General features: G+C 36.2%; 3 protein-coding genes across 5 annotated transcripts; 2 read left to right on the forward strand and 1 right to left on the reverse strand.

The window, feature by feature from the left end:
• Nucleotides 1–2,448: 2,448 nt before the first annotated feature.
• On the forward strand, nt 2,449–14,535 carry LOC117913013 (Golgi SNAP receptor complex member 1-1). Of its 3 annotated transcripts, none has more exons than XM_034827858.1 (6): nt 2,449–2,694; nt 4,222–4,452; nt 7,654–7,818; nt 12,767–12,880; nt 13,334–13,451; nt 13,725–14,189. In XM_034827858.1, exons 1-5 carry the CDS (start codon nt 2,656–2,658, stop codon nt 13,445–13,447), a joined length of 663 nt encoding a protein of 220 aa, XP_034683749.1. In that variant the 5' UTR covers nt 2,449–2,655; the 3' UTR covers nt 13,448–13,451; nt 13,725–14,189. The 3 variants fall into 3 exon arrangements, with proteins under 3 accessions (XP_034683749.1, XP_034683748.1, XP_034683747.1); XM_034827857.1 differs by lacking the exon at nt 13,725–14,189 and adding an exon at nt 14,243–14,535 and having other exon boundaries at nt 2,450–2,694; XM_034827856.1 differs by having other exon boundaries at nt 2,450–2,694; nt 13,334–14,185.
• Nucleotides 14,536–17,737: 3,202 nt separating this feature from the next.
• LOC117913129 (zinc finger protein 1-like) lies at nt 17,738–18,697 on the forward strand. Its single transcript, XM_034828062.1, has one exon. It carries the CDS (start codon nt 17,993–17,995, stop codon nt 18,593–18,595), a length of 603 nt encoding a protein of 200 aa, XP_034683953.1. The 5' UTR covers nt 17,738–17,992; the 3' UTR covers nt 18,596–18,697.
• Nucleotides 18,698–20,733: 2,036 nt separating this feature from the next.
• Nucleotides 20,734–22,386, reverse strand: LOC117912736 (zinc finger BED domain-containing protein RICESLEEPER 1-like). The gene is made up of 2 exons (XM_034827425.1): nt 21,609–22,386; nt 20,734–21,452 (listed from the first exon to the last, which is right to left on the reverse strand). Exons 1-2 carry the CDS (start codon nt 22,384–22,386, stop codon nt 20,734–20,736), a joined length of 1,497 nt encoding a protein of 498 aa, XP_034683316.1.
• Between the last annotated feature and the right edge of the window lie 4,799 nt (nt 22,387–27,185).

Raw genomic sequence — 27,185 nt, forward strand, 5'->3', positions numbered from 1 at the left:
CTTAGGGGTATGCAAAAAATCAATTGAACTGACAAAATGGATCAAATCGAATCAGTCTGGATTAATTGACTAAAAGGAGGAAAAAATTCAAAATTTGTAAAATTAACCTCATCCAGTTTTTAACTTAAAAGTAATCCATTTTTGACATAAATACCCTTCATCATTTTCATTATTTACATGTATGTTTTAAAATAAAATGTTATTTTTATAAGAAAAAAATGAGGCATTCTTATCCAAAGTAAGTATTTTTTTAGTAAAAAAAAAAAATGAGAGGTTAAATTTTTAATTTCATGTTATTTTGTCTCTTTTAATTGGTTATTCCTCATTTTTAAATATTTTCAAATAATTTCTGTTTTTTAAATATAAAATTATATTAAATCAAATCAATTCAATTCAGTGCTCTTCCATTTCAAACACCGTAAATAGAATTAAAAGTCATACATCTATTACTTATATTATTTATTTAAGCTATGTTTGATTCTCCAAAAAATTGAAAGAAAATACAAGAGAAATAAAATTAAGAGAAAAAATAAAATAAAATAAAAAATAAATTATTTTTATATGTTTGTTTGTACTTATTTCACTTATTTTCCTCTATTATCTAAATATTAAATAATTTTAAAATATATAAATTTTTAACTAATTTAATTTATTGGAATTATTGTGGCCTTGATGATAGTATGAAGTTAATCTCCACAATTTTAAAGGTTCATGGCCAAATTCATAAACCTCATGTGTTTACATTTCCATATTTTACACCTTTTAGAGTATGTTTGGTAATGATGGTAAAAAATATTTTTAATTTCTTAAATACTTGAATAATAAAATTTTTCAAGTGTTAAAAATATTAGAAGTATTTTCTAAAATGACTGTCAAAATAAACTTTTAGAATGTATTTGATAGTGTTTTTAGTATCTTTAATACTTGAAAGATAAAAATTTTAAAGTATTAAAAAGATTAAAACACTTCTTAAAATCACTATCAAATATATTATTAACATATGAGAAAAATTAAATATATATATATATATATATAGTATGTGGTATTTGGAAAATACAAGGTATCATGACCAAAGTTACAAACCTATCAAGTTGTGTACAAAGTGCAATGACCAAAGTCATGCATTTAAATTAACGTTTTCATATACCATGAATACTACATGAAATCAAGAAGTGAGGATTCGTGTATTTAAAAGGAAGTGTTCATTTGTGACTCTTGATTGAAGGTCACTTGAAATGATATAAAAATGGCTCTTGGCTATTTCTCCACTCATCCTAAGTTTGTGAAGTTTTCCATCATTTTGTACAAACATAAAAGTGTGAGAGAGGAAGGATAGAAAAAATACAAGTTGTTAATACCGATTCAAGAGATACAAGGTGCTCCCAAGGGTGACTCAATATTGTAAACAATCTACATTAGGTGCTCTTTATTGCAATATCACAAGGTGAGTTTTATAGATCCATTTTTGGTTCATTAAACTAGAATTGAGAGATCTTATTTACTTGATTTCTAATAAAAATTTTCTTTTATCTTTTTCGTAATGAAATCAAATATAAGAAAACCATTTTACTTATATTATATTTGTTTGTTTCTCCAAAAGTCAAGGAAACAAAAATTAAGGTTATGTTTGGTTCTCTAAAAATTTGAAGAAAAATACAAAAGAAAAAAAACTAAAAGAGGAAAAGTAAAAGGAAATTAAAAAAAAGATTTAAAATCAATAAATTATTTTATATATTATGTCAATTTTTTTCATTTATTTAATTCTTCTGTATAAAGATTAAATAATTTAAAAATATATAAATTTCTTAATAATTTTAATTACAATCGACTTTCTTTCACATTTTTCATAATAAAACCAAATATAAAAAAAAAATTCTTTTTTTTTTCTCTTTCCAAAATCAAACATGACATAAAAATATAATTTCCTCATGATTAGTTTTATCATAGAAAATACAAAAAGATAAAATAAAATAAAATATTATTAAAATTTTAAATTATTTAATCCTTATATGAAAGAATTAAATAATTGAAATGAATTTGAAGTAGAATATAAAAATAATTTATTGATTTTAAATATATTTTTTTATTAAAATATTTATTAGAATATTAATTTCATAAAGATGCACAAAATAATAATAAAGATGAGAAATTTAATAATAGGCTTTAAAAAAGAAAAAAAAAAAAAAACTAGCATATTTGTAGAAAAGTAATTAGGAGAGGGCATTGAGACGGAGGAAATAATTTTCCCAACTGTATTTCTCTCCTGACAAACAGTCCAGGCGGATGTCTACGTACCAAACGTCTCTGTAGAATCCAACGGCCAATATCAAAGCATCTTCATTGGACACGGAAATCCAATAAAAGGTCCCCACGTGTCCGCCCACAACTAACATGAATAATGAATTTAGACCGACCTTGCTTCGTTTGCAAGCCCAGCCCCTCCCGCACCAACCCCGGAATTTCCCAAACTGCCATCGCCAGGCATATCTTGGCTGCTTCCACACCCTCCCGCCAGTGATTGCACAATCACGCTCTGGCAACAGCCGTGGAAGAAGCAAATGCACCGCGTTGCGAAATTAATTATATCTCCTTGCTAAACAGCTCTCCGATTTGGACCCTCTGAATCTGGGATTCGGAGAAAAACAGGCCGCCCTCATGGATCCGCCTAGCTCATGGGACGCCCTCCGGAAGCAGGTTCGATTCATTTCCCTTTGTCTGGTGCCCCAGAAAACGCAAGAAAATGAAATGAAAATATGCTTTTTCGGTTTTCCATTTTTTCTTTTCATGGTTGAGAAATTTTGTGCTGTTAGGAGCCGAATTGAGCGAAAATTTGCTTTGTCGGCTCTCGCGTAATGAAAATGATCAGGAGACAACCAAATGGGAATTCAAGGTTTTGATCCGAACAGATATTATGAAATTCGATTTGCTCATTGGATGATCTGTCTATAGACGCTGTCTTCTGGTTGAATTTTAGATGTTAGGAAATGCATATATATCCCGATCCCTCTCGGTGTGAGGAGTATATGATTTACCGCATTTCTTATCTTAGCAGTTAGGGTTTTATGAAGCTTTGAATGTGTTGATGCATTTGTGGTAGTCTGTTGGTTGGATACATTATTTGCATTCTTTTACTTTGAAGTTTAAATAATTCGTGATTTGGAGGATTATCTGAAATAATTGGGCAAATAAATGAAGGATGATATTGCTTGAAGGGAAGTCATGAAATTTAAGAAAACTGAAAATAAAAGGTGCACTGTCATTCCTTGATTATTTGGATCATGTGGGAATCTTGGAAATGGTTCTCGATCTTCTCTTATCTTCTATATTTTTGGGGGTGGGGGCTTAAGTGAAAGTCGGGGTCAAGGAAATTTCGGGAAATTATGGAACATTTTGAGAGTTTTGTTATCATGTGGGTTTTGGGTGAATGTTTTGTTTTTGTTTCTATGGTTCTGGTAATTCAAACTTTCTGGGGTTTGTGTTTGGGAAAATGTGGAAATTGCTTTGTATTATAACTTATAAACTAGGTCATGGTTGTGTGTCAAAATGGAAGTTCAATGCTCATGTTATGTTTCTACTTATGTTTCAAGGATACAAATCCATCACACTGTAATGGGGATATATGGTTATGTGGTGTGTGTGTGTATTTTGAAAAAAAAAAAAAAGAAAAGAAAAGAAAAAGAACAGAAATCCAAATTTGATCACATACAGGTTGATTTCAATGTCATAATGGTTCCCATTTTTCTTAGTTACACTTGCGATCTGTTCCTACCATGTTCTGCATGTGCCCCTCATAAAATCTGTGGTAGAAAAAGCTTAAAGTAGTGTTGTCTGGTGAGCTGTACAAGGACTCACATTGTTCTTTAATAATCCTGCCTTTTGTACAACTGTCCCTTGGACATTAATGCCATTTACAGAAATCACCGTGGCAGAGAGTGAGGGTGGCGTTCTTAACCAAGTTAATACTGTTTTAAATCACTCTTTTACATTAATTGTACTTTATTTTTTGATAATGTAAGATTAAATTCAATGGTGATGCTAGAAAGTGGCTTGTCATAACACAATATCATGATTTTCCTTTATTAAATCGCCTTTTAACACTGATTGGACTTTTAACTTGAGCAATTTCAGTTGTAATGCTGGGAAAAGACTTCTTTTGATATAACATCATTTTTCATACGAAGTTAGGAAGTATAACCTTTGCTATTGATTTTGCACATGCAGGCTAGGAAACTTGAAGCACAGTTGGATGAACAAATGCATTTATATCGCAAACTGGTTTCTATGAAAGTTGACGGTGATAAAGAGAAAGAGATTGATTCTGGAATAGATCAACTACTCAAACAGCTTCAGCAAGTAAATTCACATATGCAAGCTTGGGTATCATCTGGTGGGTCAGAAATATTTTCTCATACATTAACTCGCCATCAAGAAATCCTTCAAGATCTTACTCAGGTACTAGTTGAAGGAAAATGTTGACTTAAACAATAATATTGGATGTTATGTTTTTCTTCTTTAATTTTTTTTTTTTTTTTAAATAATATTAAAATCAGTTGGAAGAACCTAGCTTCATCTACAAGATTATGACCCAAAGTAAAAGACTGCAAAACAGAAAAAGTAACCATCTCATTGACCACCTATAGAGTACTTAAACAAGAAACTTAAGCATAATAATGGATTTCCTTAAGGACTCCCCTGAAAATTTTAAGGAACAAAAAAAGGACTAAAATTGATCTTTGATGGGCCTTAGAGAATGAAGGTTATGCTCATAAGCTTAACAAATAGCAGGGAGGGTTCTTATAAAAGCAGATATGGACACTCTTGCCCCCTCAAATGTTATATTTTGTGCAAAGGGAATTAGGAATATGTCAATCATCTCCTTCTGCATTGCACCGTGGCCTGGGAATGAGATCATTGATGTTTCCTACTTTTACAATATATTCTGTTCTTCTAAGTCAGTGAAGGAGTTGATATTGGGTTGGTTTAGGTTCATCTGAAAAAGCATAAAATATATCTGGCAGACTGCCACCTTTTCTGTGATATGTTGCCATTGGGAAGAATGCAATGAGAACCTTTGAAGGAGTTGAGGTCCTGGCATTGAATGCAAAAGACATCATTCTTATTTCTCATGTTTTAAATCGTTTTAGACGGTCTACATGCTAATGTTGGCTGTGGTTTTTGTGACCTTTTGTTTCCATGATTTTTTTCTTGGTTTACTCCCTTTGCACTCAAATTATGATGCCTCTTTTGGCATCTTTTAGTTGGTCCTTTTTATCTATTTATAAAAAAAAAGGTTGACAAATGGTCCTTCTAGTTTCTAATATTGATTGTTAAAAGAAACTTCGTTACTGTCAAGCCTAATGGACCACAAAATTGTTATAGTACACTGTTTGCTGTCATTAATCATTTCTCTGTATACACAATGAACCATGAAATAGTTCTCTAGCAGAGAAATCCTTGCCATTAGCATTCTATTATCGAGTTCATGGCTTCTCAGAACTTAAGTCCAGATCAAGTTTCTTCTTAAATCAGAATTCCTGGGAAACCAGTAGGTCGGCTTGATGCATTTAACTCTTACCCTTATTATTTTGGCCTTTCTTTATTTCCTTCTTTTGTCTCCCCCTTTTATGGTGAGCAGAGGGGAAGCGAGTGCAGTAAGGGTTGGGAAGAGAAGAATACCATGTAAAAAATCCTCAAATGAAATTTTCTTCAAAAGGACCCATCTCCCTAGATTCATATCCATGGGATTTGTTTTTCCCATGACAGAGGTAGCATGCAATCAGTATAATAACATATCTAGTTTTCCACATAGATTACTCATTTTAATTATTGGAGTTCATGATTTGATGGACTCAAATTAAGAGCTCAATGGTGAAAGATCAACATAATAAAGGGTGGTTTGGGTGTGAGGAATTTGGCGTTGTTGAATAAGGCTCTTTTATGCAAATGGAGTTGGCGTTTTGCGGTGGAGAGGGAGGCTTTGTGGAGGCAAGTTGTTTGTGGGAAGTATGGGAAAGAAGCAAGCGGTTGGAGGTCTTGTGTTGTGAGAGGTAGTTTTGGGGTTGGTATGTGGAAAACTATTAGGAGAGTTTGGGATGTGATAGGTAATAATATGGTTTATTCTGTGGGGAATGGTAGGAGGGTTAGATTTTGGAAGGACAAGTGGTGTGGAGACGATCCTTTGTGTATTTCTTTTCCCTCCTTATTTGCTATCTCCTTGGCTAAGGAGGCTTGGGTGGAGGATGTGTGGAGCCATTCTAGGGGGGGAGTGTGGGCTCCAAGGTTCTCTAGGCGACTTAACGATTGGGAAGTGTTCGATGTGGAGCGTTTTCTCTTAAGGCTGCAAGGGAGGAGGGTTCATAGTGATGTGGAAGATCAAGTAGTTTGAACAAAGGCAAAGGATGGAAGATTCTCTATCAAGTCTCTCTATAAGGCTTTAGAATTGGAAAGACTAGGGGATTTTCCTGCACGACTAATTTGGAACTCTTTGGGTGAGTTTTTTTGCTTGGGAGGCTACGTGGAAAAAGGTCATAACCTTAGATCATATTCAGAGGAGAGGGTTCTCTTTGGCTAATAGATGTTATTTGTGTCTTTCAAAGGAAAAGTCTATTGATCACATTCTCCTGCATTGTGAGTTGGCAAGAAAGTTTATGGAACTTATTATTTTCCCTTTTGGGGGTGTTGTGGGTGCTCCCATATTCAATTAGAGAGGCGTTATTGGGGTGGCTTAGGTCTTGTGTGGGAAAGAAGAGGAAGAAAGTGTGGCTTTCAGCTCCCTTTTGTCTTTTTTGGATAGTTTGGAAGGAAAGAAATGGTAGGGTTTTTGAAAATGAGGGGCATTCGGTTCAAGGGTGTAAATCTTTTTTCCTTTGTAATCTTTGGGCATGGGCTAAGGGATTTTTTGACTCTGGCCCCCCTTCCTTTGTGGATTTTGTAGATTGGTTAGGCTATGTTTAAGGGGTTTTTTAATCTCTTTTGTATACCACTTGTATACTTTGGGGCGCTTCTTTGATGCGCCCTTTCCCTTTTTAATATATTGCTATCTATGCACCAAAAAAAAAAAAAGAATGATCAACATAATAAAATAGGTACCCATGGAATTTGAAATTTGTTTCTTCTTTCAACACTTCTGTAAATATTCTTTTCTTTCCTAAGAAGTTTTACTCAGCTGAGTGGCTAAAATCAATCATTCAGGTTCTTCATCTCCTTCTTCTTCTTCTTTTTCTTCTCTCTCGCTCTCTTTTTGATTTATATATATGTCTATGTTTATATTTTGGAAGAGACTCACTTTTCTTTGTTACATATTTCATTGTGTCAAAAAACTTGAAAATATAGTGTATTTATATGAATATTGACCCTTATCTAGTTGATGATTTAGAATTTGAAACATTGACTTCTTCTGTCTTTATATTAGTTCTTCCAAGTTTTCATATGATTTTACTGCTAAACCTTCTAAAGTTCTGTTGTAGCTGAAAATATTTATTCAGAAATAGCATAGCCATGAGCTTCACAGACAATACTTACTGCTAAACTTCTTGACCTCATGCTTTCAGTATATAGAGATTGGCTATCCTGTAACTCTGAATAACTAAGGTAGATTGACTAAGAAGACTTGATTTCCGAGTGCTCACGGTGTTTAACATGATTGAATTGCAGGAGTTTTATAGGCTTCGCTCTAGCTTTAGAGCTAAGAAGGAGCATGCGTCATTGCTTGAGGATTTCAGAGAGTTTGACAGGAGTAGGCTAGACTTGGAAGAAGGTGGTGGCTCTGAGCAGGTTTTACTTAAGGAGCATGCATCTATCAGCAGAAGTACAGGACAGGTACAGGGAAATAAATGTTCCTTTCTTTCTTACTTAATAATTGCATTTAATTTGTTGCATTTTACTTTGTCCATGAACAATGGGCCTATAACTCCAGTTTGTATGAATGATGGATGATGCTACTTTTGAGCCTGTGGTTATTGATGCATTACCCATTAGTATTTGTGACTCTAGTTTTATTTCTTAAGTTTACATCAATATCCATGACTTGTTTAGTTGGTAGAAAATGACTTCTATTTTTTCTGTAAGAGGACATGATTTAAGCATTGTATTTTCATATTTATTTTAACTATCATCAAATCTAGCTCATCTTTTTTTTTTTTTTTTCTAAAGGTAGGAAGTAAACTTTATTAGAATCAAAGATGGAAACAAGGATAAGATATCCTTCTAAAGTGAAGACATGCACAGCTAGGAAAAAAAGAACTTCAAAATACCAACTATAAAATCCTTACACTCAAGGAAGTTGATTGTCCCTAATAAAGATCTATGGAAACCCAGCTCCCTTCTTATCCAAACTATCATCCGTTTGATTGACTGGTCTATGTCTCTACATGAAAGAAGATAACATGTCTCTGGAAAAAGCATGGATCCTCCTCATCCAATAAGAGAAAGTTTTCACATACAGGCCTCTTGAAGAAACCCATGAAATACTGGCATAATTGTCAACTTGTAAAAATAGCATGTGTCATTTTCCCTTCTGTCTTTTTTTTTCACTCATATTAGAAAATAGATATAAAGAAAATATGTTACGTATATTCCTTAATAAACCTTTTGTACTAACTGTTACACTGTCTTTGGGGAGTGGTGAGTCGATTGATCTTTTGTTATAGTTTTTGGAAGCTTGGGCTTATGGCATAGGTTATTCAAACTAATTGTAATGGATCGAGTTTTCCTTGGAAGTGTGAGTGACATGATAACTATTACTTTTAGGGCTTTTGGGAGTGCTTTCAAAGGCAAAGTACTTTAGTGTGTTGTTTATTTCACATTGATCTGAATAGTTTGGTGGGAGAAAAATTCAAGGATTTTTTAGGACAAGTGAAGGAGTTTAGAGGCTATTTAGGACTTAATTTATTTTTATTCCTCTTTTTGGACCTCTACTACTACAACTTTCAAATGTACTTCCCACAGCTTGCTCCCTATGTGGATTCTGTCTTTAGTGTGTTCATTTAGTTTAAATTTTGATGGATGTGCTTTGGATAATTCAGGCTAGATGGGGATTGTAGGTATGAGCAAAGACCATATGGTATACAATGTTGAGGCCTTTTTTAAAACTATTTGAAAAGGGTTTTGCTGTTGAGGCTGAGATTTTTTTAGCTCTTTTAGTGGGTTTGCTATGGGTCAAGGCTCTTTGTGTTTCTAACTCATGGGTGGAAGTTAATTCTGCTATCCCGAAATCTTGGATGTCTAGATCAGAGAGAGGACCTCATTGGTATGATTGGTGGCTTTGCCAAACTCTAGATATTGATAGTAACTTGGGTTGTTCTTTTCCTTGGTCTTCTTGTGTAGCCAGTCATGTTGCTGATCTTGTAGCAAATCGAGGAGCCAAACGTCGATCTTTTTGTTGGGGGATTTTCACTCCCTTAAGGATTGTAGAGTTGCTCTAACTTGTGCAAGTTCATGTTATATTCATTGAGATGTATAGCTGTCCTGTTGTTTCGACTTGACAATTTCATTTTCTTTGTTATTTTTATTAGTTTTTGTATATTTTGAAAGGATTTCTCGACTCTTTTATTTTATTTTTTGTATTTGAAAATTCATATAATTGAATTAATTTGTTTCTAATAAAAAAAATGACATATATAAAGAAAGTGAATTTCAGACAACAAAAGGTCCCAAAGCAAGTAAGCTTTTTTGCAATGGATAAGAATGTGGTTCTCTGACTCCTCTCTCCTTGCACGAGTAGTATCTATTTACCACTGCCAGCCCTTTCTCATAAGCTGCTCAATTGTGAGGATCTTTTCCCACACAGCCTCCCAAGCAAAAAGTCAAGCTCTGAACACCCAGAACCCAGACATCCTGGGTGGGAAATTGCATAGAACTCACTGAACATGAGGAGTAGAAAGATTTAAAAGAAAAACATCTGTTTCTTTCCCCCCTTTCCACACCAAGTTGTCCTCTTTGCAGAGGCTCTGAATGAATGTGCAAGCTAGCCACCTGATTCAACTCCCCAATCATGGAACAACCTCAAAAAGCAAGGGTTCCAATGATCTCTCTCCTCCTTCACCAATATACTATTATCAAACTATTAAAGTATTGATATCATTCGTCCATATACCTAGTATACCAAAAATTCCAAGTTCTAACTTTCCATAGAGTTAATACTATACGAGGAATCCTAAAATTCCAAGTTCTTTGAGAATGGTGGACGTGTGTGGAATTTTCATGACATGTACTCCATTTTCTTTTTTCCTCTGGGTGCAAGTTGTTCATGAGCTATGGGTCTACTTCTGGCTCTGACCTTGTGTGGGCTCCATAATAATCTGAAGGACTCTGCGGTTATCCAAAGGACCCAGTATCCTGATTGATTGCTTGAGTATATTCAAAGAGCCAAGGCAGCTCAATTGCTTCTTTCTAAAATTCACCAGTTCTGAACAGGGATGGAGAAACCAATATTAGGTGGAATGGGATGCTGACTTGAATCCGAAAAGCAGCAATGGAGCTCCTGTGAGATTCTAAAGCAAATGACTTATGACCTAAAGAAATTTAATAGTTAAATGAATTATTTTTAAGTTGTAGTTAGTGCAAAACAAGTGAGTGTGTGTGTGTGTGGATATACATAGCTTAGCAAGATGTGGAATAGTAGGAACAAGAAGGGTTCTAAAATCAAGTAGATATATGAAGTCTAGAAAATGGTGAGGTTAAGTCCAATGGTCATAACAATCTGTACTGTTAGTTTGGTGCTAAAGTATAGCGATAAATGTAGAAAACTTGATGTGTAAGCCATTAAGGGAGATAAAGACTAGAGACTTTGATAGTGTTAAGTGCATTAGATATAAAAGATGAAGACATCAAGAGGAGGAGGAATAATTGCTGACTTAAATTATGTAATGAAAATCACAATAAGGTTTTAAGGTAGTTCTTAAATTGTGGAACAGTTGGTAATCAAGAAATGTTGGAACAGTTGTAGATATAAAAAAAAGGAAACGTAAATGTTTACTAATCCAAACAGTCTAATATATCTGCATGACTCGAAATGGTTAAAGCAATGCTCACTGCAAAGTCAAGGAGGTAAAAAATATGTTATAAAAAAACCAAGGTCTTTCTCCACACTTTGCTAATGGATCCACCACATGATTGGCTAAGCAAGGAGCACAACAAAAGGAGTATCCCTAGTTCTAAAGGAATATCAATAATTTGGCTCAACTAGCCATTAAACTTTCACTTATAACTGACCTTGAATGGCTTAACCTTATCATGCAGGTTTGGAGAGGGCTCTTATGTACCAAAATGCTCCCTGAACAACCCTCCAATCCCTAGCTGCCCTAGGTTACCCAAATAACACCCTTCAAAATTTAACTTAATAAAACCTTGATAGCCATTTAGGAAAGGTCTCCTTAGTTAACCTAGTGGTCTTGCCTATTAATTTCAATCTAGCAGAATGATGCTCAAAAGGTGGCCTGCAAAGACTTCAATTACAAAAGCCCAAAGAAGAGGAGAATTAAAAATAAGTCCCCAACTGCACTCAAAGTCCTCCAACTATCCTCAAAGATTCTAGCATTTCTTTCCTAGAAACAAGTCCAAATCAAAGTGGGGTTAGCAATATGCTAAAGACCTTGAGGAAATCCCCCAAAACCTTTAAGGATATAATCATCTTGGTCACCCTTCTGGGTGGAACCTAGTCAAGCCCAGCAACTCTGAATAGCAGGACTCCATGTGGGCATTGTACTGCAACTTGGCAACTGGGAACTGCTGCAGACTCTCTACAGGATCTTAGCTAGTTGTATAGGCATCAATGGTTGCATGAATGAATTGCATCTTTTGTGATATTTTTCTAGGAACAACAAAATAAAGTTGTTGCTCCCTCAGCTGATGTGACCAGTTCTGCTCTCAATGGGTTGGGAGTGCACTGCTGTCTCAACAAGCCTTTTGTTCTCTAGCCACCAGGTTGCAACAACGTTTTATGACAAGTATTTGTAAATGATAGATTGCTGCACCTTTGCTTTCAGTGTTTTCATAGTCTACCTTTCTGAAGGCATGTGATGTTACAGGCTCCACCTTGGATGGAAGTCTATCCCTTGTGGGGGAGTGAGAAAACTTTGCTTAAATCTTTTACTTGATTGTCGGTAAGTTTTAGCTCTCATTTGGTGACATTATTTGCTAATCAATTGTAGAATGTTCTTATTAGTTCAGGAAGTTCCCATGAGTGATTCTTTATACTCAGTTTTGAGTTATGTGGCTGAGGCCTTCAAGCTAGGGGGAAAAACTTCTCAGTTGAGTTGCTATATGCCCCATTCTAGGGTAACATAAGTATTTTAACCTTGTTACCATGAGTTCATTTCTGCTTCTCCTGCCAAGCAAAACGTTTTGTTTCTTTGTTCTCTTGACTCAGGTTTGTCTCATACATGAAATATTTGCCATAATTCATGATCATTTGTTTCACTTGGTTGAGATATGAGTGTGTCTTGTTCCTTCCCTGAAATTCAGCTCGTGATTATGGATAATTTTAGACTGCCTTCTGCATAAGGAAAAATCATACAAATTTCTTGAAATTCCAAAATTCATGTCCCAAAAAGATTGGATATTTGGAATATGCTGACATCACCTCAAGGGAGGACACAGTTTAGAAACCTCAGAAGAGGGGTGTGATGTTTGCAGAATCCTATGGGTTAATTTGGTTATCTTTATTGTCGATATGCTTTCAAATCCTTGACCTGTCCAATACCTTGTTGATATTTTCTTGTGCATGCAAACCTTGGTGTCATTGCTCAAACATTTGTTACTGCTGCAGATGGATACTGTAATTTCTCAAGCACAAGCAACACTTGGGGCGCTTGTCTTTCAACGCTCAACCTTTGGGGGCATTAATTCAAAGCTTAGCAATGTCAGCAGCCGCCTCCCAACGGTATGAAAACAAGCCCACATCATGTCAATGTATCTATCTATAGGTTGCTTTTATCCTAGCACTAATTGATGGAGTGGTTCACAACCACATGGAAAGTGAATTGTTTTCATTTGGATTTATGTAGCACGTGAAACCACATGCTATCTTGTCTTGAAGTTGTCACAGGATGTACAGATATTTGTAATAAAAGAAGCAGCCATCCCACCAAGTTTTGATATATGACTATTTTAATCAAAAAGGCAAACAGGGATGCTTGAAAATTAGAGTACAGGAGGGCTGTTATAATAAACAAAAAAAACAAAAAGAAAAAAAGAAAAAAGGAAAAATGGAATGATTCATGTCGAAGTCATTTCTGAAGTGGGAGTGAGAATATTTCCCTGTGCTGGACAACATAATAATAAGGTCTTACTTTATTTCATCATTTACTGATACTTGTTTGAATTAATGATGCAGGTGAATAACATCCTCTCGGCTATAAAGAGGAAAAAGTCTCTGGATACCATCATCCTTTCCCTTGTTGCTTCTGTCTGCACATTTCTCATTCTGATCTATTGGTTGACCAAATAAGAAGGTATTGTTGGTTTTTTGGCCAAGCCCCGTGCATCATCTCATCTTCTCTCCATTGTATTGTATGTAAATTCTATGATTTTTTCTCGAGTGCCTTTTTTCCCTCAATAAATTTGGGTATTTTTGATTTATACCTTGGTTATTCCTGAGATGACACGCTATCCACCCTGTTGGGTGATGATACTCAGTTAATTGGAGCATAGTAGACATTAGAAAGGTTATCAAAACTTCAACTGGCATAGACAAGCATTTGCTGATTGGAATGATATTTTTGCAGCCTGTTTCAATGCCTGAGGACAAGAAAATAAAACTTAGAGAAGTAAATGAAAACTCTTGCCCACAGCTTGTCCTCTAAAAAAGTGAGAAGAAAGACTTCAACAGGAATATTTCTGTTTCAACCTTGACGGTAATGCTTGTTCTCATTGGGAATTACTCAATTACTTGGTTGGAGTGATAAAACCAAAAAAATGTCTCAAATTGGGGGGCAAAGTGGCTTTGGATGCAAGTATAGCAGATGAATTAACTAATTTTATTTGAAGCAAGTATGGCAACCTTGTTTTGTGATGTACACAACATATGATATTCAGCCATGGTGGTTCTTGGAAGCATCCCGATAGCCATAAGCTCTTCAAAAAGATGTGATGTCTGCATCATTTAGAACTTTTGCCAATGTATGATTGAGAGATCATTTTGTTATGACTTTGATATCAATCAAAATTATCGGATCTTGTCTGTTAATGAACGGTATCTTTGCAAACGGGTCATGTCACTAATGAAGGCTGTCTTCACAAACAGGTCTTGTCACTGATAATTTTGAGCTCTCATGGGACGTGGGAGGCAAGGATTGAACCATTCCCAGTGCCAAGCGATTCCCAAATCTTAATTTGCATTGATGGCATTCCAATTTTTGACTTCATTGGCTTAGATAAGCACCTTGGATAATTGTTTATGAGGATGAGAGATGTTTTCTACAGTGTGAATGTAATTGGTTATGTATCCTCTTCCCTTTCTTGCATCTGTCTCAGTCTCTTTAGGTAAATATAAAACCCTAATTCCGTTGGGTCACTAAGCCCGACATCTTTGGATTCCATGTATTCTTTTCTTGAGTTTAAGTTCGGATTTTGGTTAGGAAAAGATGTGGGCATGCCAAAAACGATGTTACAAGAAAATAAATAAACAAAATAAGCGTGTAAATAAGATTGGCAGATTTGGGGCAGACGAGGTAAAACTGGATAAACTGTTCATGAAAATCCAAAATGGGGATGGTTGGAACCCCAGGATTTGACAAACAGAAAGGGTCATGCAGAGTGCTTGTGAAGCAATCCATGGTGGGGGGTGGTGGTGATAAAGTAGCTTTAGTAAAAGGATGTTTGGACTTTGGAGTTTGGCAGAGGAGGAGAGTGAGTCACACAAGCCTCCAAGTCCAACGCTAGTGCCTTTTTTTTATTTTATATTTTTTAACAAATCCCAAGAGTGGAATACGCATGGATGATTTTCACTAGGATGAGGTCTGAGTAGGGCTGGCTAATGAGTCGGGTTGTTTTCAATGTAGTGGCAGAGGTCCTATTTGTCCTTTTTAACTAAAGATGCGTCTCCTCGACTCAACTTCAAAGTACAGTCAAGTTCTGTAGATGCAGTTGAATTGAATTTCTGAGGCAGATGATCCACCTGCTCATACAAAAAACAAAAACAAAACCAAAACCAAAACCAAATTATCTTTTAAAAAAAACCTTGAGTAAAGCTGTGAAAGATGAAACGTCAACATTTCCTTGACCATATTATTGGCAAGGGCACGTGATTATCATGAACCCAGATCATCATTTCCATGGACTTTGTTTCTTGGAAATGGGGCATTTAAATAGCTTTCCGGAAGACCAAGTTTTCATGTCTCTTATTCCTCCACAATCTCAACCTGATTGAGTTTTTCTTTTGGACTGCCTACTTAACGGATACAAGCTTATTTTCGTAAAAAGTCAAGAATAGTAGCCAACCAAGTCTCTCTTTACAGAAAGCAGTGGTGAAAAATGTAGCAATTGCCAATACTCTCTTTTTAACAACATATTCCGCAAGAAAAAGCGATGGTAACAATGATGATAATTTAAAAGAGAGAGAGAGAGAGAGGAAAGAAGGTATTGATGATAAAGGACAAATTTGTTGCCAAACTCCAACACCTACCCAATTTTGGCCATTTCTATGAGATGGCATGATGAAGATGATAGAGAGGTGGGTCATGGGGTGTGTTTGTAAAAGTTTGATGGGGTATAGTGAGTTGGAGACTTGAGTGTCCTGCGGGAGGAATGGGTTGTCCTATTGAGATGTCCTGTTGATATTGTTATGTGCTAGTGATGGGGATGGAAGTAGTAAAAGTGTTTTGAATTTGTTTTCTTTATTAAGGTGTTTTCAAATGTGGGCTTTGTTAGACAGACATAGAGATCTGATAAAGAGATTTGATCCAATTTGATTAGACAAGCAATGAAACAATGGAATCATATGGGGTGTTTGTGTTTACATGTGCCAATGAAAATATAATGCCAAACTGCACTCATCCCCCCATTTCCTCCCTTTTCTCTTTCCTACCTTTTTCCTATGTGGGTTCTGGATTTGGGTGAATCAAAGTTAGGCTCTAGATCACCTCGATTTCCATATACTTATTATTCTTAAAAAAGCTACAAAGACTATACTCATCTCAAGGGTTTAACCTTTGAGGATTTGATCATTGGTAGTACTAATAATGCAACATAGAGTAGCACTATCCCTAGCATACGGAGGGACTCCACATCAGCTTCCCCATTTCTTTGTCGGCCATTTGTCCCCATCTCCACCCATTCGCGACCATCCACGACACATGCGACAAATTACATCTCACGTGGGATCGTTTTGGCGTATTCTACTCTACATGCAAAACCCCCCAAACTAATCTTGGAAGTTGGCAACAGGCTTAACTCAACTTCACCCTGCTACTAATTCTTTGATTCTATGATTGAGTAGTTCTGGGGAATATTAGAGAAGCACCTTTCTTGATGGGGTTCATTTCATCATAAGGATCTAGGAAACAGGCTCCTAGTCTACTCTTCAACAACCTCCCAACTTCTCTATGGAATTATCACTAGCCTACAACATAGTCATAACAAAAATGCTTTAGGAAAGTGCTAATAGACCTTTCTTTTTCTTTTGTTTTCTTGGGAAAGTTTAAGTTAGGTAAACTCGTGTCAAATGGACTAATAATCATCTATGATGACTAAAATGTGTCAGAAGGTTTGAAGGGTAATGCCTTGCTCTTGGGGAAAAAAAGAAAGAAAAGAATTTCTGAGGTTTTTAAGTGTAATGTAGCCACATATTCAGGGAAGGAGCCTATCAGTTTTAAAGCTCTTTTGAATCACAAACCCACTTCTGATAAACTAGCTTTTTCAATCACAAAATGCATAAATGGTCATTTGAGTAAGTAAACAATTATATAGCATATGCCAGTATGCCCATGGAGAAACAGTCCAATGAAGAATGCCCAAGAATGTATCATTTTCCTTATTTCTATCCATCCAAACAGGGGGGAAAGAAGCTTTGCAAACCAATCTAAATAGAGAAAGTCAGCAAAAGATTCAAATGGTTACTTGAAAAAGAAAAGTAGTTACAGAATGTGAGAGACAAAAATGAAAAGAAGTGACAAACCTTAATATACATGATTAAAGCTAAGAATGATGATAGGAAAGACAATTACTGATGCCACCATAGGACACATAATGATCTATATGATAAATATTAAAGAATGTGACCGAAAATACAAGTTGCAAAAAATTAATTTGTCGGTTTAAGAAAATAAAAATAATAGTAGGGAACATGGAATAAAAGCGATGCCCCACAAAAAGAGTAAAGGAACATACTCCAAGTAACAGGGGACATGGAGCCCCCGGGTGATGGGGTTGTGGTACAGAGGAGGTTTGTGTAGTCTACATGACAAGGTTACCCTGTTCCCCTATGATTGGCCCACTCTTAAGCTGCTTTTTAAACTTCCTGTTAAATTCTCGTCGCCTAGTGCAGCACAACATTTTAAAGTTTGTGCAAGAAAAAAGAGACCTGCAGCTATTTGCTTGTCCTAAAATTGTGTTTTGCTATGTGTTCAGAGACTTGTTGATCGAATTTAGTGTCTCTCAGCAGGAAGGCCAGGTACCAATTAGGCTCATGTGGCCAAGAGGTGCCTCGGGGACATGTAGTCAGACACAACTGTCAGATAGAGTAGTTGTAAATATAGAATTTTTTAAGACAAATGGATTTGTAACAATACAACAAGATGTCAAGCACTTCAAATAAATTAGATTTAGGTATGTATAGGAATTCCAATCAAAATGCTAAGTGTCTACCAGCAAAACTCTCTCTCTCTCTCTCTCTCTCTCTCTTCTAGTATTTTAAAGCTTTGTGGAAAAAGGTATTTCCTTCCTTATATAGCACAAACATTTACTTCCCATCAGTGAGGTTTTTATCCTTTTTTTTGGCTATCTGGCACAAATTTCATAATCCACCAACAAGGGGGAGAGACTTAAATCTTCTCTGATGGAACAACTAAGGAAGGAGCCATGTCCCTCTGAGACCTCAACCATCATCATCTCTACACCAGAGGCTGCTTCATGTCCAGATAAGCCATCCCAAAGCCCAAAAGAGATCAATCTAGAAGAAGAAGAAGAAGAAGAAGAAGAAGAAGAAGAAGATCATGAAAAAAAGACAAAGGTAGATCTCTTATTTAATCTGGAGCTCCATAGTAAGGATGCTGCTGATCATGGATTCAATACAGAACTCAATCTTATCGATTGCTTGAACACGGATTCATCTCAAACATCCTCAGAAATTCCCCAGTCTGCTGATGCTGAACCACGAGTTTTCTCATGCAACTATTGTCAAAGAAAATTCTATAGTTCACAGGCACTAGGGAGACACCAAAACGCCCATAAGAGGGAGAGGACCCTAGCCAAGAGAGGACAAAGGTTAGGTGCACCGATGGTTGCTGCAGCCACAGCTTTTGGGCATCCTTACTTCCATCATCAGCATTATTCTAGCATGGCATCTCTTCCTCTCCATGGTGCTTACAATAGATCGCTTGGGATTCAGGTTCACTCGATGATCCATAAGCCTTCTCTCACAACACCTTCTTCATTGTGAAATCTAGGTTGTGATGATTTAGTTATTACCTAAAATCCAGAATTTACAGTAGATACATCTGACACATGCTTATAAACTAGGTTATTAACAAATTTTTTAACATTCATCTTGATGCAATCACTTGAGCCCAAGATAGCCCTCATTATGAAGATAAAATGGGCTATTGGAATCCTCCATTGGTGACATCTCGAATACTCTAACCACAGCATGTGCGTTGGATTGATTAGTTTGAGTCATTAGACAAAAAGATGAAAACAAACAAAGACAAGCAGAAGAAAATGCTTTGATGCCATATTAGTTGTTTTAGAAGAAAAAAACAGAAGAGAATTTGCAGAGAAAACTGCTATTCATTCATGCTTCTGAAGATATATTACAGAATGCCCAAAGGCATGACTATATGGAGCCTAGAGAGCCACACCCTTAACGGTAACAATTTTGAAATACGGTTTCAACAATGTATTTCAATTGAGTTTCTATCTTTTTAATTAATTAATGAAAGTAATTTTACCATTTTTTGCATTATTCTTGAGCTTTTGATCAATGGAAATTATATATTTATTATTTTCCATAAACTAAAGAACATTTAAAGTTCGTTTGATAGTGATTTTAGAAAGAACTTCTAACCTTTCAAAAAATTTAAAATTTTTATCTTTCAAATATTAAAAAGACTATAAACGCTTTCAAGAATCATTGCTAAATACACTCTTATTCAGTTATTTTATTGCATTTGTTCGATAGTGTTGAACACATTATGGCCTATGGCTTTAAATTTGATTTTCTTGTTTTATTGTTGTGTGCATACATATGCAGTAAGTAACAAGGATTGAATACGTTCGTAAAATTGTTATTTTGATCTAATATCATTGGTTCAAGCTTAAAAATGAAAATTTTATTTTATATTGCTACAAAAACTTTCCTTTATCCGCTATTGCTTATCTTGATCGTTCCGTTTTCTTTGTAAAATTAGTATTTGATTTTTTTTCCCTCATAAGATTTCATTTTCTTTTTGTTAAAACCAAAAAGATTGTTTTTACTTATTCTTATTATTATTATTATTATTATTATTATTATGTTTTCAATTTGCTTAGCAATCAAACGGAGGGATAGTGTCCAAATGAAGTGAAGGGTGGTTGTGGTTCATTCAAGGCCCTTTCCCCCTCCCAAAGTAAGAGAGTCATTTATGGTGATTTTCTATCTCATGTTATGATACGAATTTCTATGGTAACAAAAAGAACCATGGAGATTAGTCTAAATTTGGGATTTATCTTGGATGCACTAAGAAAACAGAAGGACGGGAAAGGAAAATAATAATAATAATTGAAGTTGTGTTTCAATGGTTTTGTTTTCCAAAAATGTAATTGAATTGAGAGCTAACGAGAGGAATATTTAATTTAAGGGAAAAGTGGGTTTTGTCTCACTAATAAAATATATAAAAAAAACCCAAATTTTATAAATCAATTTTATCTTCATTCATTTAAAATATTTCAAAATACATACATTTTTTCATAAGTCAAATAATTTTGTCCAGAAATGATTCCTGACAATGCTAGCAGCAGGATGTCAAATAATGCTAACTTATTAAATCATTAAGTAATTTATCAATATGACACTTTTTTAAATAAATAGTTAGCAGGTAGCAGATGGAATTTCCATTGCGAAGAGAAAAAGAGACATAAGAGAAGAATAGATATGCCAACAAAGTACTAATTCTTCTTCAAGGTCATAAGATAAACCCAATACATGAACAAGGTGAACAGATATGTAAACAGAACAGCTACATTATATGCGAGAATTAAAGGATGGGTTGTGGAACCACCTATTATTTGAAATAGAATTGATATGATAGTCGTGAGCATGAGCATGAGCATAAACTCTACGACATCTAGCCACCAGGCTGGTCTCAGGGCTTGATACCTACATATTGTATACTGGAAATGAAGTACTCTAATTATGAGATGGGGAATGACATGGAAGGCATTTCCATTTGAGGCAAGCCAAATACATCTTTGTAGAAGTCATTAGTTTTCGGGCAAATGTCAGTGGCACGCGTAGAAGCAACTTAGAGCTAAAAAACCAACCTTTTCAATCATGATTCATTTACTAATAATATATGATTTTTAGTATATATTTAATTGATTTTAGCAACAATGTTCATTAGTTATGATATATACTATGGTGAAAATTGAGTATTCTTCATGATGATCCAAAGAAGCTAAAGGGGAGCAGATAGCATGTTCATTGAAGAGTGCTTTAATACTAACAGAAATATCATCAATGTGAACAGTGGCATTACTGCCGTAAATTTTAGAATAGTAGTACTCTACCAATTTCATCTTGAATCGAGGATCTAAGATGGCTGCAACTGCTAAAGCCAAGCTGCATTGCTTCCAATACTCATCAAACTTGTTTTTCATCTTCAAAGCCAAAGTGCTAATAAGAATATCTGAGCTATTGCACAAATCAATCAATTGCAAGTGAATATCACAAATCTCAGGGAAATATATATTTGCAGTTGGGTACTTGCTCCCACTGAAAACATGAGTAACTTCAATGAAGAGCTTCAAGTAGCCAGCTATAGCACCTGCTCTCTCCCATTCCGTATCAGATGGGCACATTGTATAGGCAGAGTCATGTTCTTGCAGAAGAGAGAATGCATCTTTGTACTCCAAGGCAGCTACAAGCATAAAATATGTCAAGTTCCACCGCAATGGATTATCAAGACATAAGAATTTTTGACTCTCAACTCTAGCTTGTTGAGCCATTTCATTGAACTTCTCTTGCACTGCTTGTGAACTTTTAACATACCGTATGCTTTCCCGAATCTTACAGGTTACCTCAGACAATGCTTCCAAGGCATCTTGGACCATCATATTCACAAGATTTGCAGCACAGCGTATATCAAATAATTGACCATCACATCAAAGAAACCTATTTTGTGAGAGTCGATCTCTAATTCTGCACATGATGTTATCATTGGTTGAACAACAATCCAATGACATGGAAAACAACTTACGATCAATATCCCAATCCATTAAACACGTCATGATAACTTCTGAAAGCATATCTTCTGTATGAGAGGGATCCATAATCACAAAATTCAGAATCTTCTTCTGCAATTCCCAAGATTCATCAATATACTGAGACGTCAAACAAAGGTATTGAACATCTCCTGAAGCATTCCACATATCAGCACCGAGGCTGATCTTTCCAGACAATTTATCCAACACTTCATACATCTTTTGTTTCTCTTTCTCATAAATTTCCATACAGTTAGCCTCAACTCCATTAAGCGACACAAGATCAAACAATGGCTGTAGATTCTTAACAAATATTTTAAAACCAAGATGCTCAACCATGGTCAAAGGATAACCATGTAAAATTATCATTCGAGCAAGATCAAATCGACTCCGCTTTTGATCAATAACATTGTTTCCAATATTAGATATGCCATCTTTCACCTGATCCTGTTCAAATTTAATATTCACAACATTAAGCACTTCATCCTTCTTCTGATCTTCATCAAAAGCATAATTAGAAAGGGTAACCGCCCCTTCCTTTTTCTTTTCTCTTGATGCAAATAGTTGAGCCACATCATGATTCGATCTTCTTCGACACCTAATTAAATGATTCCTCAAATGAGATGTTCCACTAGTACTTGATCCACTGAGCTTCTTTTTACAATGCCGGCAAATAGCCACACAGGTATCACATTTCTTAACCCTATCAAAGTCATTCCACACAACAGATTTCAGTCTACTAGACCTGACAATAACAGATTCTGATATTTCCATTGCATGAACCTGACACAAAAACCAAATCTAAATATTTTGTCTGAAAAATAAAGTCCTAGCAAAAAGAAAACAAAAGTTAAACCTGTTTAGAGCAAAAAAAAAAGGCAACAATAACACATACAAAGCTATTTCAACCAACAACCAGATGAGAATATTGACTAATAAAGATCAGCCCAATAGACAATCAACATGCATATGGGGCGCGCACAGATCTGCTAACCAAAATGAAGACTACAAGAAGCATTTACCTATAAATTTATATGTATGCATACTAATTAAACCAGCAGAGATAAACAAGTAGGAAAATTTTCCAACCATCTTTTGGAAAGGCCCACCACCCCAACACCAACCCCCACACACCCCCCCCCCCCCCCCCCCCCCCCCCCCCTCCCCCAACCCCATAAAGGCTTTGCTGAGGGAAGTTGGTGTGCATCTAGCAAGTGAAAAATGTTGATCCCCAATTTGTATATAGCAAGTTCAATCAGAAATATATTTATCAGCTCATGCTAAAATTGGAAACATCTATTTAAACTAGTTATTCTAGGTCATGGGCTAAGAGCTCTAAATGCTATGAATAGCTCTAGGTTGTGGTTGACTTGAACGACTCTAGGTTTTGAGCTCCAGGCTTTAGATGTTGTGAACAACTTAGGATTGTTGATGACATAAAAGACTTTGGATCATGAGCTTAGGGTTCTAGATGTTATGAAAAGCTTAAGGTTCTGGATGACATGAATGACTTGGGATCGGGAACAAAGGACTATTGATACTATGAACATCTCAGGGTTGTAGTTGACATGAACGACCCTGGGTCGCGAGCTAAGGGATTTAGATGACATGAACTAATTCATTCCTAATTGGTGTATCAGCTGATTCATGTCCTCTCAATGGTCCCCAACAATGGTGCTATTTGATTTCGTGTCCAACTGGTGTTCCTTGATTGCGGTCCTCAGATGGGAGTACATTTATATTTTGTAACTATTTTATTGGGTTCATAGGGGAGAATTGGGAGGGTACGAAGAATGTGAGGATTCTTCACATTCTTCGTACCCCTGTGAATTTTTTAGTATTTTTGGATTTGGATTTGAATTTTTCCGGAAATCATTTCACCACCTCCTAAGTGTAATGAATCTATTTAAACAATATCCAAGCTATATGAAGTCCCAAAAAATTTAAAAACTCCAAAGAAATGGAGAATTGGGAGGGTACGAAGAATGTGAGAATCCTCACATTCTTCGTACCCTTGTGAATTTTCTAGTATTTTTGGATTTAGATTTTTCCGGATATCATTTGACCACCTTCTAAGTGTAATGAACCTATTTAAATAACATCCAAACCATTTGATGTCCCTAAAAATTTTTAAAACTCCAAAGAAGTGGAGAATTGGGAGGGTACGAAGAATGTGAGGATTCCTCACATTCTTCGTACTCTTGGGAATCTTAAAGAAGGGTTGCCTGAACCCTTAGATGTGCTTGCTACTCTACAAGGTTGGAGAAGGAGAGAAGAGATTCAAAGTACGAAATTTTAGTGTTGTCGTTGTCTTATAGCAGGGCTGAATCTATGAAATTCAAATATCACAAAAAGCAACGATTTGGAACATTAACAATTTATCATATGACTAAGATTCATTGAAATATTTGTGACCATTGGATAAAATGGTTTTCTTTATAAGATAATCACATGGCCCGCCTTGAAGTATCATTCCGACCGAGCGGCGGGTAGAATCCTTTGCAGACGACTTAAATACGCGACGGGGTATTGTAAGTGGCAGAGTGGCCTTGCTGCCACGATCCACTGAGATTCAGCCCTATGTCGCTCCGATTCGTCCCTCCCCCCCACCCCCCATCCAATCCCGCACACTCACTCCCCCCTTTTCCCGGCCCCGGCCCTGAGGTTTGAAACCACCCCCGCCACCCGCCGGCTATGTCCCCCCGACCCTTCGATGCCTCTGTTGGTCGGGATCCCCCCACCCCGTTGCTAATGATTGCAAATAGGATAAAGTGAATTCCTATTATGTCTACAACATTGCTAACATTAGTACCTTGATCTCCGTCCATTGAGTTACACTAGTTTATCTCTTGCGAGCCTCTGATAGGTGATTTAAAGGTAGGATTTTCTAGAATAGCCAACACTTGGTAAGCTTTTGGACTCTAAGGAGACATCCATTAGTTATCTCTTGCGAGCTTGTGAAGGGTATTCCAAGGTTAAGGATCACCTTGAATGGCAAATGCTAGGTGAGAGGCACGAGTCATTGCAAAATGCATCAGTGAGAGGGAATTAGCGTTGAAACCATTAATGGGAAGCAACTGTAACACACCGGTTAGGAGGATAACTATAGGTTAAATCCCCAATGCGAGGAAAGATCCGGAAATCTCCATTTTTGTATAAGGGGCCTGAACCTAGTGATTTGAAAATCCAAGAGACAATTTTCTTTGTAATTAAACTCAGTTACTATTTTTGGTTATTTTAAAACCGACATTTTCAAACCAAAGTTTATGTTTTCTTTTAAAGCTAACTTAGAAAAGAAACAGCACCAATCCAATTCTTTAAACTAATATCAGGTGTGAAATGAAAACTCATTCCAGTGAACGATCCTAGAGCCACTATGCTATGCTAGCTGAGGCTATCCTAGTACATGGTGAAATAGGTTATAAATTTTGTTGATTACTCCCGTCTAAGGACTGAATTAGAAGACACCAGCTGGGACACACGAATCAAATGGGGTCGTTGCCGGGGATGGTGCCACTTCACAGTGATGTTATCTTTTTAGAATACTTGTGATCTTCATCACAAGTTTGGTGAATTTTCTTTTCCTTTACTAATTTTTTATTTTTTATTTCTTTTTTAGTTTATTTTTTTAATTAGTTTTTATTTAACCATAATTTTCTTTCTTTCTAGAATTGTTTTTCTTGTGTTTTTATTTTTGTTTCATATATTACTAGTTATGTATGCCATATTGGATACGAGACAGTGAGGGAAAACTTGTGAAAATAAAAAATCCTCACGAAACAGAGTTGGAATTGGAAGTGGAAGTCATGGAAGCTATACCTGAAGATCAGCATAGTCAACATGCTCCAGCTGAAAATCTCAACGCATACCGATCCATGAGGAACTGCATGCATTCGCCTCGTATGAGTGCACCATCATGTATAGTGCCACCTACAGAGCAGCTAGTGATCCGACCACATATTGTGCCACTTCTACCTATTTTTCATGGGATGGACCATGAGAATCCCTACTAGCATATCAAGGAATTTGAAGAAGTTTGTAACACTTTTCGAGATGGAGGTGCTTCAATCGACTTGATGAGGCTTAAGCTATTTCCTTTCACTTTAAAGGACAAGGCTAAAGTCTGGCTTAATTCTTTAAGGCCAAAGAGTATCCGATCTTAGATTGATTTGCAAGCTGAATTTCTTAAGAAAATTTTCTCGACTCACAGGACAAACGGCTTGAAAAGGCAAATCTCAAACTTCTCAGCTAAGGAGAATGAGAAATTCTATGAATGTTGGTAAAGATACATGGAAGCTATCAACGCTTGTCCTCACCATGGCTTTGATACATGGCTATTGGTGAGCTATTTTTATGAGGGTATGTCTTCCTCAATGAAGCAACTCTTAGAAACAATGTGCGGAGGAGACTTCATGAGTAAGAATCCGGAGGAAGCCATGGATTTCTTGAGTTATGTAGCTGAAGTTTCAAGAGGATGGGATGAGCCCAATGCCAGAGAAGTGGGAAGAATGAATTCTCAACCAAATGCTTCAAATGCTAAGGCTAGGATGTATACTTTGAATGAAAGAACTGATATGAAAGCAAAGTATGCAGCTATGGCAAGAAGAAGAATGGAGGAACTTGAAGTGCAGGCCATTTCAGACACACCAAAGCAAGCTAAGCCATGTTCAATGTGTCAATCTTTTGAGCACTTGGTGGATGAGTGTCCTATGATGCCAGCTATGAGAGAAATGTTTGGAGATCAAGCAAAATTTATTGGACAATTCAAGCCCAATAATAATGCTCCGTATAGCAACACGTACAATTCAAATTGGAGGAACCATCCGAATTTCTCTTGGAAGCCAAGGGCACCTCAATACACGCAACCTGGCCAAGCACTCCTGCAAGCTTCAAATCTTGAACAAGCCATTCTGAATCTTAACAAGGTCGTGGTAGACTTTGTTGCAGACCAGAAATCCATCAATGATCAATTCATGCAAGTAAATGCTCAGATCAAGCAAGAAAATTCTCATATCATGCAAGAATTGGCCAATAGAGACAGAAGAATGGATGTGAAGCACAATGATCTATCTCAGAAGATAGATAATCTCCAGTACCAGATCTCAAGGCTTACCAATCTCAACACAGTGCAAGAGAAAGGAAAATTTTCTTCTCAACCGCATCAGAATCCAAAGGCTATCCATGAAGTGGAGGCTCAGGAGGGAGAATCTTCTCAGATGAGGGAAGTCAAAGCAATGATCACTCTAAGGAGTGGTAAAGAGGTTGATCTGCCTACACCCAAGCCAGAGCAAGAACCAGAACAAGAACTAGAGACTGAAGCACAGAAAGAGAAGAGGGAGGAAAACAAAGGAAAGAAGAAAGGAAGCAGTATAAAGAAGGAGGACCTTGAAGCTAAGGTGAATGAAAAACCAGAGAGGATCATCAATAAAGAAGAAGTAATAAAGAAGCACATGCCTCCACCTTTCCCACAAGCTTTGCATGGCAAGAGGGGAATCAACAACGCATCAAAAAATTTTGAAGTGTTAAGGCAAGTGAAAGTTAATATCCCTTTGCTAGACATGATCGAACAAGTT

This window comes from Vitis riparia, chromosome 4 (genome assembly GCF_004353265.1).
Source record: "Vitis riparia cultivar Riparia Gloire de Montpellier isolate 1030 chromosome 4, EGFV_Vit.rip_1.0, whole genome shotgun sequence".
Classification (NCBI taxonomy): domain Eukaryota; kingdom Viridiplantae; phylum Streptophyta; class Magnoliopsida; order Vitales; family Vitaceae; genus Vitis; species Vitis riparia.

What these genes read in the sequence shown, in the direction of transcription:
- LOC117913129 (XM_034828062.1), top strand. Translation starts at nt 17,993, where the DNA reads ATGGAACAACTAAGGAAGGAGCCATGTCCCTCTGAGACCTCAACCATC.
- LOC117912736 (XM_034827425.1), bottom strand. Translation starts at nt 22,386, where the DNA reads ATGGAAATATCAGAATCTGTTATTGTCAGGTCTAGTAGACTGAAATCT. An exon ending in AATGGATTGGGATATTGATC is followed by an intron (nt 21,453 to 21,608) that starts GTAAGTTGTTTT and finishes TGATGGTCCAAG; the next exon opens with ATGCCTTGGAAGCATTGTCT.
- LOC117913013 (XM_034827858.1), top strand. Translation starts at nt 2,656, where the DNA reads ATGGATCCGCCTAGCTCATGGGACGCCCTCCGGAAGCAG. An exon ending in GGGACGCCCTCCGGAAGCAG is followed by an intron (nt 2,695 to 4,221) that starts GTTCGATTCATT and finishes TTGCACATGCAG; the next exon opens with GCTAGGAAACTTGAAGCACA. An exon ending in TCCTTCAAGATCTTACTCAG is followed by an intron (nt 4,453 to 7,653) that starts GTACTAGTTGAA and finishes ATTGAATTGCAG; the next exon opens with GAGTTTTATAGGCTTCGCTC.